The 18,264-nt window shown below is 40.5% G+C and overlaps 1 protein-coding gene across 1 annotated transcript in view; it reads right to left on the bottom strand.

Moving 5' to 3' along the window:
- Positions 1–18,264, bottom strand: part of LOC139748730 (T-lymphocyte activation antigen CD86-like) — a 181,011-nt gene that overhangs the window by 44,099 nt on the left and 118,648 nt on the right. The window contains exon 3 of the mRNA XM_071662125.1: positions 636–961. Coding sequence (XP_071518226.1) covers positions 636–961 — 326 coding nt within the window. The remainder of the gene's footprint in view (positions 1–635; positions 962–18,264) is intronic.

The raw sequence follows: 18,264 nt of genomic DNA, 5'->3' as shown, positions 1-18,264 counted from the left end.
GGCAAGATCATTGCTGCTTACAATAGTGCAGTTTTGCCACTAGTTATTTCTAGAATCTATGAGAACATATCAATGTATTATATACTTTGGATTATCTATCATCAGATCGGTAGCTCCTGTTTTTCAACACTTGTAAACACCTAAACTTTATTTATATTTCCCGTCATCTGACCAACTCCATTACTCATTTCCCCATCCCATTTCTTTGCTACGACTTCTTGATGTGTTTAAAGTCAAAGTTTTGCCAAGTTTGTAATAATTTCTTCTCCATTGCCTCACCTCCAGTACAGGTTCAGGATACCACAGGCACTACCCTTCACTTGACCTGAACAGCCTCAAGTTCTCTCTGTTATGCATCCATTGTGACCACCCTCTTCCCCAGTCTGCCAACCTTCGCTACTCAGTGAATCCATCGTAGCTGAGAACAGATCAGTCACGTCACTGAGACGTCTAAAAAGGCAGTATTCAATCTAGGGTCACAAAAAATAGAGTCCCCTAACACTGACATTTATCATAATCATATAAAGAGTTGAGTCCACAGCCCCGGAGGTATCATGTGGTCACTAAACCCAATTGTTTAGAACTACCGACAGATATCTTAGGATCATCACAAGGAGACGAATGGTAAGTCTTACTGTTTTCGTCCCGATGTTCAGGACGTGGCAGTGGAGGTAAGCTGTCTTGTCCCTGATGACCGTGACGTTGGTGGAGGTCGTATTGGCAAATGAGGGAAGGACCTGGTTACTGAAGCGAGCTGGAGCCGTGAAGACTGCGGAGGAGCTGTTGATGGCTCCCTTCTGTGTCATGATGATGGGGCGGGGGATGACAGGCTTCAGCCTGGTGGAGGTGGGGCTGCTACTGACGCTGTAGCTGGAGTTGACGTTTGTGACACTAGGGGCGAGCAGACTGCTGCCGTGCATCTTCCCACTGGACGCCGAGAATGAGGCCGCCGATCTGGAGCCTGGAACACCAAGAATGACCACATTTATCAGGAGGTAGAATAATATAAAGTTTTTATACGTGTATATCAAAAGGAACAGTTCTCAAGTTAAGGCTGCCTGCAAGATACAAAGGAATACAAAGGAATTCAGACAGCAACGGACTATCTGGTTCTTTCCAGTCTGTTTGTGACAGTGGAAGAGTTCAGCAACTCAGAGGTTAGTGTGGTAAGAGCAGAAAAGGATAAAGATGATTTAGAGAGAAATGATTTTAAACTTTCCATGGAAGTAAGGAACCGTAAATATTTTCAGTCATGGACTTGAATTCAAGTGAAGCGTTTGTCAAGACTACTCGTAAATTTATCTATGGAGCTGGTTTCAACTACTGTAGTTGGCAAATGATTCCATACTTTGACAGTAACCTTGCTTTGAGCAGCTTCATAGATCGGGATTATCAAAGCCTTTGATGCTTTCGAGTTCCTGTATCTAACCACTCCTTATCTTTCTCTTACCACGCCTAACATAAAAGCTTCAGTTGTCCAGTTAGTTCTTACAGTAGTTGCTCCTCAGGCCATGAATCATGGCTGTGTATCGCACTCTTCCATTCCGTCTACGTGCTTCACGGATTAGTTAACTAAAACTGAACATGGTATTAACGGTGGGGACGCACCAGTAAAATGCAGAGACTGAGGACTAGTTTCTAAGCTCTTTAACGCATCGTTTCTACCGCCGCTATGTGACACTCTGCACTTACTGATATTAGGATTCATTTCCCACCGCTGAGTTCAGTCCATCTGTTATTCTATGACAGATTAAAGGTATGGTCCTTCATCATCTATTTCTAGATACATTTCTCCCTGCAAATTTTGAAACATTACAAAGCGATCCGTGATATATTTTTTTTCAATGTCATTGACATATACGAAAAAAGAGAACCGTTCCAAAAAATTATATCTGTGGTACACCACTTGCTACATCTAAATATTCTGAATCTTGAACATTAATTTCTGCTCTGTGTTTACAGCCAGCATATCAGTCAAATTTCTTTACCACAGAAGTACAACTCGGTTTACACCACATGACCTGACTTATCTCAGTAATCTTTGATTTTTGAAATTCTAAAGAAATGAAATCGTCTGTATGAAGTACTGCTCTCATATCTAGAGCGGTTCTAGACAGAGTTGAGTCAAAAGCGGTCCAACTTATATATTCTCCCAGGCTAACTTCAGAATCTGTCCTGCTTGCCCTGCGCCGCAATGTTGGTTGTTCGCTTTCCCTCTTCTATAGGTATCAATATTTTTTTTGCTCCAAAGAGTTGTCTGCTTGTGTACCTCCTAACACTAGTTCGACCACGTAATACTGATGATTTCTATGTGGCTGTCGGCAACTCAAGGGTAGGCCGTTTTGATCTGTCTCTTCATCCGTTTCATTAACCATCTGTATTTCAGTTAAGGCCCAGCCGTAGGGTGGGTTTTTGTCCGTGAGAGGAGCCTCTGATGTGAAAAGAAAAAAAGTGATGATCATCTAAAAATAAGTCAGTCATGTATCAAATGTTTCTTTCATTAGTTCACAAACTGAGGACGTTAAACTAACTGAGCAATAAATTTTGGGCTGGGAATTATCATCTTTTTTGAATCTCAGTGTTACATTAGGAAACTTTCGGTCATCTGGAATGTTTCCCGGAGCAAGTGAATTATTAAAAAGTGCAGTGAAGCGCTTCACTATCTCATTTTACGCTTCTTTAATTGTCCTCGGATAACTCTATCTGAGCCTGGCGTTTTATTGAATTTTCTTCAATATAATTTCATAGCATATCTGCGGTGTGTATGTATGTTGTAGATTGTTTACTTCTCCTAGCAACGGAAATGGACCCCAGCAGTGTGCTGTCTTCGGTGATAAATCAAGATCAGCAAAAAAGAAATTAGTCAAGATTTTTCCCATGGCCTCATTGTCTTGAACTAAGTCACGATTTTCCGTAACTGGGGGACCAAGTGACTGGATGATGACTCTCTAACCTGATTATGAAATTCCTTAGGATTTCTTGCGCTATTTTCAGCATATGCTCATACTTACTCTTACTAAGATGTATATGGCTCTAAGTCTTAATGTAAATATTTACATAAACTAGTCTGTCACGTTGGACACTTTTCTATTGAAGTTTTTTACGTACGATTTACTGAAACAAATGACATTTCTTTCTTTTCTCTGTTTCACCAAATTTTCTTAGTTTTGGAATATGACAGTCTGCTACGCTGGCACATGTGCCCTATCCAGTATTCTAAGTGTTTTACTCAAGTTTTTCCACACTACTTCCATACCGTTTTCATTTACGATATCAACCCAGATTTTCGTGTCAAAAGTAATGAGAAAATCCATTCAAATTGTCAGTTTTAGAATCTGTTATTCCTTTATGACTTTCCTTTTTACCAACATCAGAAGAAGTGTTCAACTTTATCTCAGAAATTATTTTAGTCGTTGATCAATTATTCCAAAGTTTTCTCCTGTTTCAGAATCATAAACATTCTTATTTCGTAGCAAGAACTAAGTCTAGCACTTTCATTGCGCTAACAGGTTCCTCAACACACTGTATTATGGCACCATCGAGCCACGTTCAGGCACAGCCCACACCCTGAGCAATTGAAAAATTATGCTCCTCACTTACATATGTTCCAGTATATTAATGTCTCCAACAATTATCGAATTTTGCTCGTCAAAGATTTCTGCTAACTCGGCATAAAATCTTTGTCTCCCTCTGGTGTCTACGGATAGAGCTTGTAAGCTAATCTCACTATTATTTTCCTACTAAGTTCATCTTTCCTCGCCACAAACACAGTCAATATCATCAACAACCACAACATTTTCAGCTCAGGGTTAAGAATAGCTTTAACGATAATCCACACATCACCACCTGCTTCATTACTCATGTCACAGTTAGATAAAGTGTAGCCAGAAATTACGTACTCGGCGAGAGGGTCTTTGTTCTTTGATGTTCTAATCACAAGACTCAGAGATACCAATCATATCATAATTTTCTTCCAGTGCAATTGTCCGTAACACTGAAAATTTGCTGCGTGCATCAACATAGAATACTGTGATACGTGACAGTGACACCATTTGCGAGAACTACTTACGGAGCGATACGGGCCATTGCCATACAAGTTGCGTGTTTTGACGGTAAAGCACCTGCAGACTCACTGAGAAACCTGCCAACATGCACAACAACCAGTTGGTTCACATGTGTCACGTCCCTCACACACATACAATGCCACAACCTGTCACATGGCAAAGTTTCCTTACTAAAATGTCTTATTGTACTTAACATCTTAGTAAGTCGTTCTTAGCTACTCTTGGGAATGATGAGCTTATAAAGGACACCGCATTCACGTACAGGACCTTCATCAGGGTGAAACATACTGTTATTAGATATTCTCCCATTCACAAGGAACGTAGAAAGTAATACAACTGGCAACTACCTACTTTTATAGGCCTTACCCCAGGGATACATGGAAAACAACCTTAACAAGCCAACCTTCGACCTAGTGACGCTCGAAAGTCACTTGGAGGTTTGTAGTCATCAGACGCCTGGGTTTAATGTTATTCTAATTGTTGTTATAAGATTTGCCCAAAACACAGCCACTCTAAAAGATTCCATCATACTGTGACTGAAATGATCATTGGACTCTATTTGGTGTCAAGAGGATTGATGACAACCATCTGCTGTACGGTTACTACCAAGTAACCTAAAGGATCATGTCACCCAACTCAGCCAATCAGGCCTCTAGTGGCATCAGATGAAGTGGGACCGTCGACCACATTATCAGGTAAGTGGTCGGAAATGTGATTCCTTTTGTCTTAAGCAAATTTTCTTGGAGTCTAGCCAGTAAAACTTTTCAAGTTAATGATATTCCATCAAGTTTTGACCTGTAACTCAGTGTGACGCAAACGGCACACCGTGACAACATCCCAAGAGTGACGAAGTTCATTTCTAATTAGAATAATCCGAACAAAGAAATGCAAACGCCATCTCATGATCATATGTTTTCCGAAATCATTTGATCATATGTGTGATTACAGAGGTACAACATTTGTTTTACTCTATTTATCACGTGTGTGTAAAAAGATTTTTATCTACCTTCCTTTCAAAGGATGATTAAAAGTTATCCACAGTGAATTCGAGGCAAAGCTTGATTCGTTGTACTGTAAGGATTAAGCAGACTTAAAAATTTGACATAGAAAAAAAGAATTTTGCTATTACTGAGCATACGTTTAGCTTTGGTTGGTGCTATACATATATCATATTTTCCATAAGATTATTAGAACTGAAATCTGTTAAATTGCTTCTGCTTTGTTGTTAGGTGCGTCTTCTCATACAAGGCACTATATTAGTTTTGGTTCTTTCTACAGAGTTATTTACGGAACATTTTCACTTCAATTTCGGTAAAGCTGATCTGCTAGGCCGCGGAAAATTATGTCCATTTTCTTAATCAAATTATCTTGATTTTTAGAATTGTTTTTCAACATTAGTCAATACTTATAACGGTGATTTTTTTTCCTCTTTTCACGATTCGCAGAAAAGAGCAATTGGAAGATATTGTTCTGTTGTCATGATTCTCCCAACACTTGTATATTTTCAAACATGTGGTCCGAGTAAGTCATTTGATTAAGTTAGAGTAATTCAAGGAATTTTTGCTCTATGATTTGATATAATAGAAAAGAAATACATATAGTTCATTGCATATGTAGTTAGTTTTTACCTATCATGAACTGCTGCTGGTTCACATGAACAACAGCATCTGTTCATTGGGTCGACCAGGGATAACTTAGGCTTTCACATCTGGCTACAATGATATCCTGACGTTTGTTACTGAATATTCTGCTATCGGAAGCCATCTTCCCAGTAGCAGTAGTCAGCTCTACACTCCCACTGTGATCTCCCCCATCAGCAGTGCTCCTCTTCTACTTACTAGTGGTCTTTGTCTTTCCACTGACCACTCTCTTCGTAACAGTGGTTTTCCTGCCATCACTCGTCATCTACTTTACACTAATAATGCTCTGTCACCAACAGTGGTCTTCCTCAAGCCACAAATGGTCTTCCCACACTAGCACTTGTCTTTCACTACAAGTGGGCTTCCTCATGACACCAGTGTCTCCCAACACAGTCAGTTGCTTCCCCCGTGGTCACTAGTCTCCCTTTTCCAGTGATCTTTCTCTAAACACAACAGGTATCCTTCCTGCCATTAGTTTTCTACTTCCCAATACATGCCATCACCTGCCACCATAGTGATCATATTTCCCCCACGAATACCCTCTCTCTCCCACCATCAGAAATATCCCTCACTCCTTATCTGTTTCTTACATCACAGGTCGTCTCTCCTACACTAGTAATGGTTTCTTTCCAAACACCTATTGTTTCCTTTCCATTTCCAGGTGGCCTTCTCCAACCATCAGTGATTTCCTACTGGAAACTGTCACTCACAAAGCACCAATGGCTTTTCTCCCATCAGCACTTGTCTCCCTCCTAACAGCAGCCTCCCTGTTTTTACTTTGGAACACTTTAATTGAAAATGCGATTCATTGGTATTAGCTAAACACCACCAGCTTACATCCAGTAGACTTCCATCGTGAAAGTATGCAGCCCGCCAACACTAGCTGCCTCCTGCCCTCATGAACAATCCGCTATTAGCGGTCTGCGCCCTGCCCAACTCCCGCTATCAGTGGTCCGCGCCCCCTACCCCATTAACAGTGGTGATCTTTCTCCCAACATGTGCAGTCTGCCTCCATCTACCACCAATATCCCTCCCACTGTGCCCAAGATGACGACAGTACCCCAAGAAAACAACTTTTTCCGTAGGCCACAACAATAATGGCCTTTTTCTTATCATTTCTCTATTCTGTTTGTCGTGGCAGTGTATATAGTGGTCAGTATATCAAGAAACGTTATGTAGTTTCTGCGTTGTGAGAGGTTCATTGAGAATGAAGTTTGTAGTGCTAGTTATTTATTGCCATTTGGTGGCACCTTCCATGACCAGCTCTTAAGTGTTTTTGCCTCACATATGTTTAAGAAACAAAACACAATCTGCAGGGTTGAACATATAATCCTCAAAGGCAAAGTTTTCTTTTGTAATCAAATTTATTCAAATTTTTTCAAAGCAGCGATATATTTCCAGGGCACCACTAACAGAAGCGAAAAGAAATTAAGAGAGTGAAATGTCTTACCTCATCCTTAAGAAGATGAGAAGGAAAAATGAGGAACGAGTGACACAACTCAGTAAATAGAGCAACAAGGCAACAAGATTTCACATTCCTTCATCAATTATACGAGACCCAAGACAGCTTCCAGGATACTCCAGTCATACCTCCCTGTGTGGCTGCTGAGACACACATCAGAGTGACGGTCAACGAGGATCCTAACATTTTCCACACATCCTTCATCTTGTGCAACACGGGAGTAGAAAATCTCTCCATCTCCGCTTGTCTGTTTGTGGCCAATTATTTTTACTTATAGTTACATAACAAGTAAAGCAACGCCTTATGATAGGCTAAATAACAATAGAAGACCCGACTCCTTATGAATATGCTGCTCTCTTGTGCACCCAGAGCGATGTAAGGAATTTTAACTACGTGAAACGACACATCAGTTGTTCCTTTGTCTCTACTTGACAAAATGAATTTCTTGGCGATTTCTTCAACAGTCTTTGTGGATGATTTGTGTCAGTTAGCTCAAAATAATTTCTTCCATTGCTTTTAGTGAGAATCTGTTCTGTTTCATTGAAGGACGGCATCATAAACTTTACCAGGCGAGGATTTTCTGGCTTGGAAAGTTCAGCTCATTAAAAAAGTTAAATATACAAACAGCTGACGTTCAGGGCAGCATCCCATGATGTGTAGAATAGTATCTGATTATTTCAATTTGTATGTTATTTTGCATCGTATGATTGGCTTCATAAGTTTCATGACCTGTCCTGTGCTAGCCCTTTTTAAGTCAACTAAGGCTGCTTTATGGCTTTGTTCCTTTAGTTTATGTCCCTAGCGGCAGAATCGATTATAAAAACTAACTACTTTTTTCGTGTTCTGCAACAATATTGTGCTGGTATCTATTGTCTGAAAATGATCTTTGAATGGGAGTCTAACTCAGAGTAGATGAATATTTGAGTATCCTACAGCACATCAAACACTGAAACAAAATTTCTTGTTTTGTATCTACAGTAGAATCAGAAACCGTCCACACCACCCACGCACAGCTGTGGAAATGATTGTTCACCTCCGCGCCATGGGAGGCGCAGCAGCAGTGATGCTCTCCTCCCCACATGTGATCTTCCTTTCGAAAAAGATTCGTCACGTACCAGCCTGTGAAACCCTGCCAGGCCAACCCAAGGTCATCAGGTCGATATTTGCCGTCTGGTCCGTGTCTTAGAAGACAGCCTTCCACCATATCCTTCATGATGTATTACTTGGATGTTTGCGCTTTAGGCTTATCAATTGCCAGGGTCATTAAGGCCGTCAACGTGAGTTACATCCAACCGAAACATCTTTCGCACCTTCTTCAGGTGTTAAGATAATTGTAAGACCACATACACTTTCACTATGCATGTGGCCCATCTGTGATGTGTTGAATAGATCTTTTTTTTCGTTGCGAGACTACTTAAAGCATTATGATAAAACTATATTCAGTTCTTAAATATGTTATGTATTGTGAAGTCACTGGCCGTCGTCCGAAAATCTTCGACACTGCAGATTACATTGGATTCAGAGTTTTGTATTTCTACTATGTCAGGGTGAGGGTTGGGGCCTTACCTCTGAAAAACCATTTCCCATGAAGAGTTCATGGTTGTGTGCATATGATCCAGACCGTGTCAACAACGATGGAAATAAAGGTAACAGACAGATAAGTATGAAAACAGATAGATCGGCAGGCAAAGACGGATGTGCCCTACTCTGGAGCAAACAAATCCCTAAGCTGCAACATTCCCTCAAGAATCGTAGAAACTGAGGTTTGATTACTGAACATTAATGTCTATACCTTCACCTCTGTATCACTGTTTAGGAGCCCAGTAAATCACGGTAAATATATCATAAAAACTTAAGGCCTAAAATTCAACTCATTACTGCGATTCCGAGTTTTTGTTACGGGGAACTTTCGCAAAAAAGAGCACAAATCAGCAGAATGTTGACCACAGACTCATAAAAGACTTCAAAACTCTCGAGTCTAGGTTTTTCTGGCCTAAGTTCAAAAGTTCGTGATAAGCCTCCGACACTGTCTGGCCAGCCTCCAACAGACTCTAAGCAGCCTCCAACACTCACTGGCCAGCATTTGACATTACCAGGCCAGCCTCCAACAATCTATGACTAGCCATCGTTCAAACGTAGCTAGAAACAACATTAGCCATCATATTCCCTGGAAGGAGCCCAACCTTTGCCATCATGTTCCCTGGGAGGAGCCCAACATTAGCCATCACATTTCCTTAGTAAGAGCGCAACATAAGTCATCACTGTACCATGGTAAGAGCTCAACACTAGCCATAATTGTTCCCTGGCAAGATCCAAACATTATTCGCCATTGTTCCAGAGGAAACTCTCTGCAATAGCCATAATTGTTCCCTTGCAAGAGCCCACTCATTAGTCATCATTGTTTCAAGGCAGGAGCCCAGCCACCACTGTTCCCTGGCAAGATCCCAACATACGCCATCATTTTTCCCTGGCTGCATCCCAACTTTTCCAGGCAATGCTCTAACACCCTTTGGTGTTCCTCTCTTACTTTGAGCCTAAACTGTAACACCCATTAATAAACCTTTGATATGATCTGGTCAACCTCTATACACAAGTCATAAGCTGTCCTTGACAGCCGCACAGTCACGTCCTCTCTTCGGCCAGCCAACAACATTGCCAGCCCAGCATTCAGCGCTAACCCAAGCCACGGTCTCCAACTGAGAAGCATTTAGCAGTTCCACCGAGCAATTTGAGGCATAGTGCCCATGAATAATCAATCCATCTTGCCTCTAAACTCTGTGATGTAAATCACATGCTTCTCAATCATATATCCCACCAAATCATAAATAAATATCATTAAGCACACACACACACACACACGCACACACACACATACACACACACACGCACACACACACACACACACACACACACACACACACACACACACACTCTCTCTCTCACAGTAACTCAGCATCTCTGATTGTCCACTTTCCTAAGTAATGGCAAAATACTATTGACCTAACATTTACTGACATGGCTGACCACTACTAACCGGCCGAGCCTCTCCACTCTCTAGTAGTTATCAGTGTTGTGGTCCCCCACCCTCACCATCTTCCAGCACAAGCAGGTAGCCACCAAAACTTATCGGCCGCTTACTGACTCAGCGAAGATAAATTTCGGTTGTTGGGTAACACGTTTTCACTGGACTGAGATGACCAGTCAATATGATGTTGAAATCATGTGGGAGAAGCATCACGACACCTGCAGCCAGGCCTATCAACACTTCTTTCCCCAGGAGACGGTAACGTTACTCTAGCCCACGCTCCCTGGATCACCCACTGCATTAAGTGGCTTATGCAACCGCGAAATCGAGCGTTCAACAGTCGCAACAACAACCTTTACAAACAACTTCATAACAAAGTGTGACACGAAGTATGGACCGCTAAGAAGGCCCATTACCTCAACAAGATAACTTACGACCTGCTACGAGCACTCTAATCACATCTAATTTGAGTAAATTTTGAGCTTGAATGGGTCTATGCTGACATTACTGATTCAGTAAACCCTCAGCTGTTAGGTAAAAAGTCTTCCTCCACCCCTCATTGCCTCGTCAGCCTCCTGAGTTTCGTTTGCCACAACTTGGAGAAGCGCAAAACCTAGGTGGCGCTCACCTTAATAAACTTCACTGGGACTTCACGTTATGTATAGATTTAGTGCTATGAACAATGACTACCGTTATTACGTGAATCAATATTACGTTCATAAAGAAATTATAATTTTCTGGTGGAGAGAGAGGAGGAAAAATCTACAAATGTTGTTACCGGTGATTTACAATCAAATATGAATGCACTGCAATTAGCAAATACTGTTCTCCCTTAGAGAGCCATGAAGTGAAGCATGTTTCACCTTTGTCAATAGGTAAAATTCCCTCACATATGTGTTTTTATTTTCTTTGTCGAATCACATCAGCTTTACCTGCTCCCACTGATGCACACACTCGTGCGCGTAGAGCATTATACTGCTATCAAAACAGAAAGGAGTGAATATTGATTTACCTTTGGTATTTGTAACACTGTCAAAACCATCTATGTCTAACATCTGTGGACTCATTTTTCTAAACATCTATTGTTAAGGGAAACCAACCTCTGGGATATAGCCTCGCCTGGGGGATGCTTTCGCTCAATGATTAGAGTTTTGCTTTGGCGCCTCCATCAAGGTTTCATCTAAGAATGTGGCGTTCCTGCTCTTGAATTAGGGACGTTGTTCAGTGTGCGAGACGACGTCTGGCCCAGTATACACAGACAGGACCGCAACATGCCTTAAATTTACTAGACTGTTAAGCTCGTTTACGTGGGAGGAGTTATCTGAGAAACTTGGGCACTCTCCCTTTAAGCAAGCAATATGTCTCCACACCTTATCTCGCTCGCTGAGGTGGAGAAGGGAGGTGCATACTGGAATTAAGGTGAGGCAAACTCAGCTCAGTAGGTGGAGGTACTGAGGTTCGTGTTGATATGTTGTGAGAAATACTATGATTAACATAGGTAGGTCGAGAGAACTTGGAATCTAATACTCAGCTGTCGTGTGACTTGAAAATGATATTGAGTTACTCGATGGAAATCAAGATTCTGTTCTCTGTGTGAAGAACATTATCTTTTAAGTACGTTGGATTCTGGACAATTTGTGAAACCGCTTACAAGACAGTCTAATGTGCAAAGTCAACGGAGGATGATGATACCATTTCGCTCATCCGCTTGGCAGTTCGCTTTCGTGTGGCAGTTTATGAACAAAGGCGTTCGTCACTACGTAACCTTACTCATTATAACCTTACCCTGTAGTGATACTAACTGCAGTAATCTCTTACTCAGAATTCTTAACGCATACCTGTAGACGAAACACATGTGATAGGCAGGAATGGTATATTTACAATTGATGATATTGCAGCATAATCATAAAACAAAACTGGTTGCTGTTTACTCAAAAACATTTTCAGCACACCTATCATAGTGTCTTTAAATCATCAGATGATAAGTACATTTGTCTGATTCTCCCAGCTCTTTCTATCATGCCAGATACCAACCAGAAGTGCTGGCCAGTTTGTCATTTCCAGATATTTGTCTCGCCGTGAATTCTAGCACATTCATTCACTTCAGGTCTCTTCCGCTGCCATACATTATCCCCCGGACCCAGTTGACTTGGGATCACTAGACTGTGGCTGAGGGACTCTGGTCAGTAATTTGGTTTACGTTATTCAGAGATAGCCAAACTATCCGAATAAGGACAACTGTATGTGAAGTTTAGAGACATGAATTACGATAATCACTGATGACACAACGAGTTAGGACAGGTAGTTAAGGTTCTGCACTGAATTAATTGCTACACATGAAGGCACTCCCAGCGTCATGACTTAAGGGGAAGACGTTCAGAGATCTGTCCGTGGTGAACGCTGGCAACTAAAATACCTGCCAGAATGAGCCTAACTGACTGATGATACTTGAGGCACCACTGAATTTCTTCAACAAGTTTACTGTTACCAAGTCGTAATGATGTCTTTCTTGTTAATGTCACCTGCGTTCCATCTCCTCCTCCAGAAAGGCAGGCATAGCTCTGGTTGTGCAGTGTATGATATAAATCACATGAGTTACCTATCTCACTTACGTTTATATTTCAGAGAGAGAGAGAGAGAGAGAGAGAGAGAGAGAGAGAGAGAGAGAGAGAGAGAGAGAGAGGTGAATTGATGATTCCTCGAAGCCTGAAAGCACTCGCGGCGGCTCTAGTCAACCATCGATGCACAGGATGAACAATATTTAGCTTAGCTTTGTGAGCAGAAAGCTAAAGCTACAACTCTGATACATGCACATCCCACGTCTACGGGGGTTATATAAACAAACCACCAAAGAACACGCTTCCATATAATCCCCCATACATAAAAAAAAATTACATCCTACATCTGCAAACACTTTAAACCTCTTCCATTTCAAACTACCCTTTTCCTGGTGCCAAATTCCTCCCCTCTAACCACCCTAGACAAGAAACAGGATAAAAAGAAGCAATTCGGCCTTGAGTATATCACAACTTGGAATCAATATGAGTAATTAGAAGAAAAGCAACACTACTCCCCAGCAAGCCACTCTCCCACAGCTCCCCTTCAGCCTTCAGGCCGGGCTTCCGGCTTTACTCCTCCTCAGCAAGCCACTCTTTCAACACATCCCTCTGGCTCTGTTGACCTACCACACAAACCTGGGAAATTTTGTTCCTCTGCCGCACGGAAGTATTGTCTGCACCATAATCTTCTTATCTGCACTGTACTGTGAGGCCTGAGGGGAGCGATGAGGGAGTGAGGGAGTGCAGCCGGAGACTCACCGTGAAGACAGAGGAAACGTTGAAGTGGCAACGAGGGAAGCTGCCCAGAAATGTGCTGAGATGAGTGACGGGAGATAAGGAATGAGGCAGCACAGGGAAACATTGAAATGATAAGAAAGGAAAAATAATGGTTCTCTGTGTTGATATATGTGACAAAAGGATTTATTGAGGTACGATAAACAAAATATTGAACATGAAAATGAAATCTAATCTTTAAAATCTCCTTCACATCTTATATAACTATACACACACACACACACACACACACACACACACACACACACACACACACACACACACACACACACACACACACACACATATCCATGAATATCTATCTCTTTATCCATCTATCATCTATCTATCACCTATCCATCTATCTATCTATTTATCTATCTGTCTATTTATCTGTATCTATCTATATATGAGAAATGAGGAGGAATTCAAAGGCTTTGGAAATGGTAGGTGTCAAAGCAACAGAACGATAGTTCTAGGGGTTAAAACTGTCACCCTTCTTAAGGGTGGAATTTATCAACACAAGCTTACAAGATGAGGAACTTCTGGTTTTTAAATAGAAATAGAACAGTCGAACAAGCAAAGGTCGTATCTTACTTCTGATCATCTGAATTATGCTTGTTTGGAGAAAATCTATTCTTACTGATATGGACATATATCTAGTGTTGCTTCAAGTTGCATTATCTTGATCGACACCTCATTAGCATCAGTTGAAGAAAGTTTACCTTTGTCCTGTAGTCCATGGAACTTGTAGAATCACAAGACCACTACGCTTTCATCCTTAAGGATGTGTCTCTATGGTGACCAGGGAAGTGGACAGTCACAGACATCAAGAGGATGTAAAACGAGAAAGGAACCTTCACTTCATTCTTATATCTAAGTTGTGATTACAAGGTTGAAGGAGCGTGAAAGGAATAGGGTCTCCTCCTCTAACGCTTTCAAGGACACAAAAGGTGAATTCTGAGGTCAATGTTAAGTTAGAAAATAAATCTAAGGCACAAAACCAACGTCTACAGCTTCAAACGGACATAGACAAGCTGATGACCCCGGCTCATAGGTAGCCAATAAATCTTAATATCGACAAGTGCAATTTTCACATGTCGGTAGTGGAAATAAAAAGGCAGGATACATTATGAATTTTATTGAACTGCAAAAGGTAAGCGAGTAAAGCGGTTAAGTGCAATAATCTCCGGTGATCTAGCGCCAAGTAAACAGTGCAAAAAAGCAGTCAAAAAGGCGAACAAAATTCTTTGAGTTATAGGCAGGGCTATCGAATTTAAGTCTAGGGAAATCATATTTACTCTTTATAAATAACTCGTGCGACCCATCTTGAATACTGTGTTTGGTTTTGGTCACTCTACTTGAGGAAAGACAGACAGAATGGAGAGAATACGGAGACACACTGCTAAGATGATTCCTGGACTGAGAAGCAAATCCTGTGGAAGCCGACTAAACAAGTTAAATCTATGTAATTTAGAAAAGATAAGGTTAAGCAGTGATCTACTGCAGGCATCTAGAATTATGAAAGGCTCCGACTATTTCGATGCAACAACCTACATAGAGATAAATTCGTAATGGTTACAAACTCGTGGGCAAATATTTTACCTCGAATGAGTCAAGTACTTTTTCTTCAACAAGATTATTAACAAAAGCAGTGCTAGAGATACATACGTTTAAGTATAGACTTATTACATATTTCGTTTTAAATCCACGATTGATTTTGTTTACACTTTCTTAGGTACATGAACATCTTATAATCTTTTTTATTATCAATATGTACGTATTTCTAATCTTACCACACTGATCTATGAGCTTCATATCTGTTTCCACTTATCACAAACAACCTAGAAGGGACCCAGCGGCCTGTTGCTATTTGAATTCCTTTGCATTCAGTTGTACACGGGTGTATGAGGCTACCCAAACCAACACTGATATCCTTGGTCTAACCATCCTAAGCTCTTCCCCCATCTCATGCCCCAAATGAACTTGGATAATACACAAAAAGTTCTAAAACAAACTGAGGTTCATAACACAAAATGGGAAAAAGTTTGAGAAGGATGATGTAGATATGACACACTTGCACATGCAATCGTACCCTGGATGAATATAGAAACATGAAAACCAAGTTCCTCTGGTGAACGAGCTCTAGATGATGTCTTAACGATATGCAAACGATGGAAGGTTGATGCTTTAAGGGTAACATACAGAGCTCAAGTGCTAAGGGAGAATTGTATCGACTTGTTTTTTTAATCAAAACATAGCTCGTCTTGGTAGAGAAAACAACAGAAAAGGTTGAGGGAGACTTTAGCACAGATGTCAGGGTATGATGAAAGATTTGATAGGCCAAAGACAGAACATTAAGGACTTCAGAGCATGAAGTACATAAGACCACGAAAGTATTGTGTTAGTTCAGGATTACTAATGAAACTGAAATGAAATGGATAATCTAAACGTTTTCCTCGTTACTTCAGAATAGTTCTACATATCAAAAACTTGCAGTCATATTGACGGCTGGTTATACCGACCATATAAGAAGCTTAAATTTATGATAGATGTTAATCATAGAGGAAAACACGTACTTTCCTATACGATATGTGATTTTCCTATCATGATGTATTCAATAATTGAACTACTCTATTAGCTGCGTTCTCTTTCCTTACTGTAGAACAGAAACTCAGCTGAATAACTAACTCATATGATTTATCTCATACACTATCTAACCAGCCTTACCTGCCTTGCTTAATGATAAGACTGAACGTTGATTATCTTAAAACAAATTTGACAAACGAATAGTAAAATGCTCACTGAAAAAGTAGAAGTACTGATAAATCATACTTCATCTGCCAGCTGGCCACGCTTTTCCAGGTATATTGTATACCAACATTTGCCAGGAACAAATTACTAAACATCACCCCCTTGCAACAACGAGCTGGGAGTGCCATCATGTGTAACAATTTATTCAGTGCACGACCTTAATGACTTGCCCTAACTCGTTGTCTAAGCATGAATATTGTATATTATGTTCCTGAACTTCACTCACAGCAATACCAGTGTGGAAGGCTCGACTTTCTCTGAATAACGTGAACCAAGTTCCTGACCAGTGCCCGTCGTTTTACACCTTAGTCAGTCCTCGTCAACTGCATCAAGAGGATGAACCAATGTCCTGTTTTGCTCAGCGGGGCAAATATCGCGAAAAAGACTGTACAATAGCCAGCACTTGTAGCTGGGATCTAGTAGGATAGAAAGAGTTGGGAGAAACTGGAAAATGTATTCATAATCTTATGGATGAAAGACATTCTAGTATTTGTGATATCAAAAATGGGAAAAATGTGTACATGTCAGAACAAATTTTGTTATATGGCTGTAAGGCAACAGTTTCAGCTGAGAAATACATAATCTTTCTTCAACACTGGTATAGGGAATCAAGTTAGTCCGTCATGATTTCATGAAGGAGCAATTCCATTTCAGTGGGAGTTCAGATAGTTTAGTTTGTTGAAACTTTATGCTACACAACATGTTCCACAGAAGAAATCACCTGTATACAGTGCATAAAGTCTCAGCACTCAGCATAAACTCATGGACCTGCAGACCCTCTTACCGTAATGACACAGCAGATACTGATATATCCATGGTCGACCATTAAAGGGAGCGGAGGAGGGGGTGTTTGGTTATGGAAGGCTGGGTGTGGTGCGGGGAGGTGGTTGACCTGGGTAACGAGATGCTTATTCAGCTAATTTCCTCATGCTATCCTGTCTTGATAGTTCATTCGCAATGATCTAGTTGATGATGGGACCTATTTCAGTTTCCTGGGAATAAGTTACATTTATTAGTATTATGTTAGGACAGGTTCAGTGACGTAAGTTACGGGTACCATAATCAGCTGAAAGGTACAACGTGACTAGGTTGTTATGGTCTACAGGGTGACCATCTTCCTGGCAACGAATAGCGACAGCATTATCGTCGTCACCTATGTTCCCTAGGGCATTACGTATTTGCAGTCCAGAGTATATTGATGATGAGTTTGAGAGGATATATTCTATTGGATCTAAGTTAAAGTATCCTAGATCTTTCATTGATAGATCCCTTAAGTTAGCAAATAAATCATTTTATAGAGTTGAGCCCAAACCTTCCATTGACACCAAAAATCTTTTAGTTCTCCCTTTTATTGATAATTTAATTTACTTCCCATGTTGCTTAAATTTTTTGATTTAGATGTTGCCATCAGCAACAATAATACTTTAAAGAATATCTTAATCAGAAACTCACCAGAAAATTCTCCTGGGTGCATCTATAAAGTGCCATGTAGAAATTGTGATAAATTTTATTTTGGGCAGATTGGTAAGGATCTTTCTAGCAGACTTAAGGAACATAAATATAGTATAAGAACAGGACAAGAATCAAATGCCTTGTTTGAATACGTTAAAAACTATGATCATTGTACTGACTGGAGTAATGCCATCTCAGTTATTACCTCTAATCCCAGTACCACGAGAAATATCATTGAATCTTCAATTATTAGATACACAAAGAAGTATAATTCTAATATTAGTGAAGGTCTATACAAATTGGATAGCTTAATTGTTCATAAAATTTACAAACAATTCACCTTCTTGTCCACATAATAAGTTTATGATACGCTCGTTGTCTGTCTTGGACAATCACATATTTACTAAATGGCGTCCTAGCTACGTCTCTTCGTTGTATTTCAACTGACTGTTATATTTTTCTCTTGTGTTTCCCC

Source organism: Panulirus ornatus, chromosome 1 (genome assembly GCF_036320965.1).
Source record: "Panulirus ornatus isolate Po-2019 chromosome 1, ASM3632096v1, whole genome shotgun sequence".
NCBI lineage: Eukaryota > Metazoa > Arthropoda > Malacostraca > Decapoda > Palinuridae > Panulirus > Panulirus ornatus.
The sequence above is the reverse complement of the archived record's forward strand: the minus strand, read 5'-3'. Positions and strand labels throughout refer to the sequence as shown.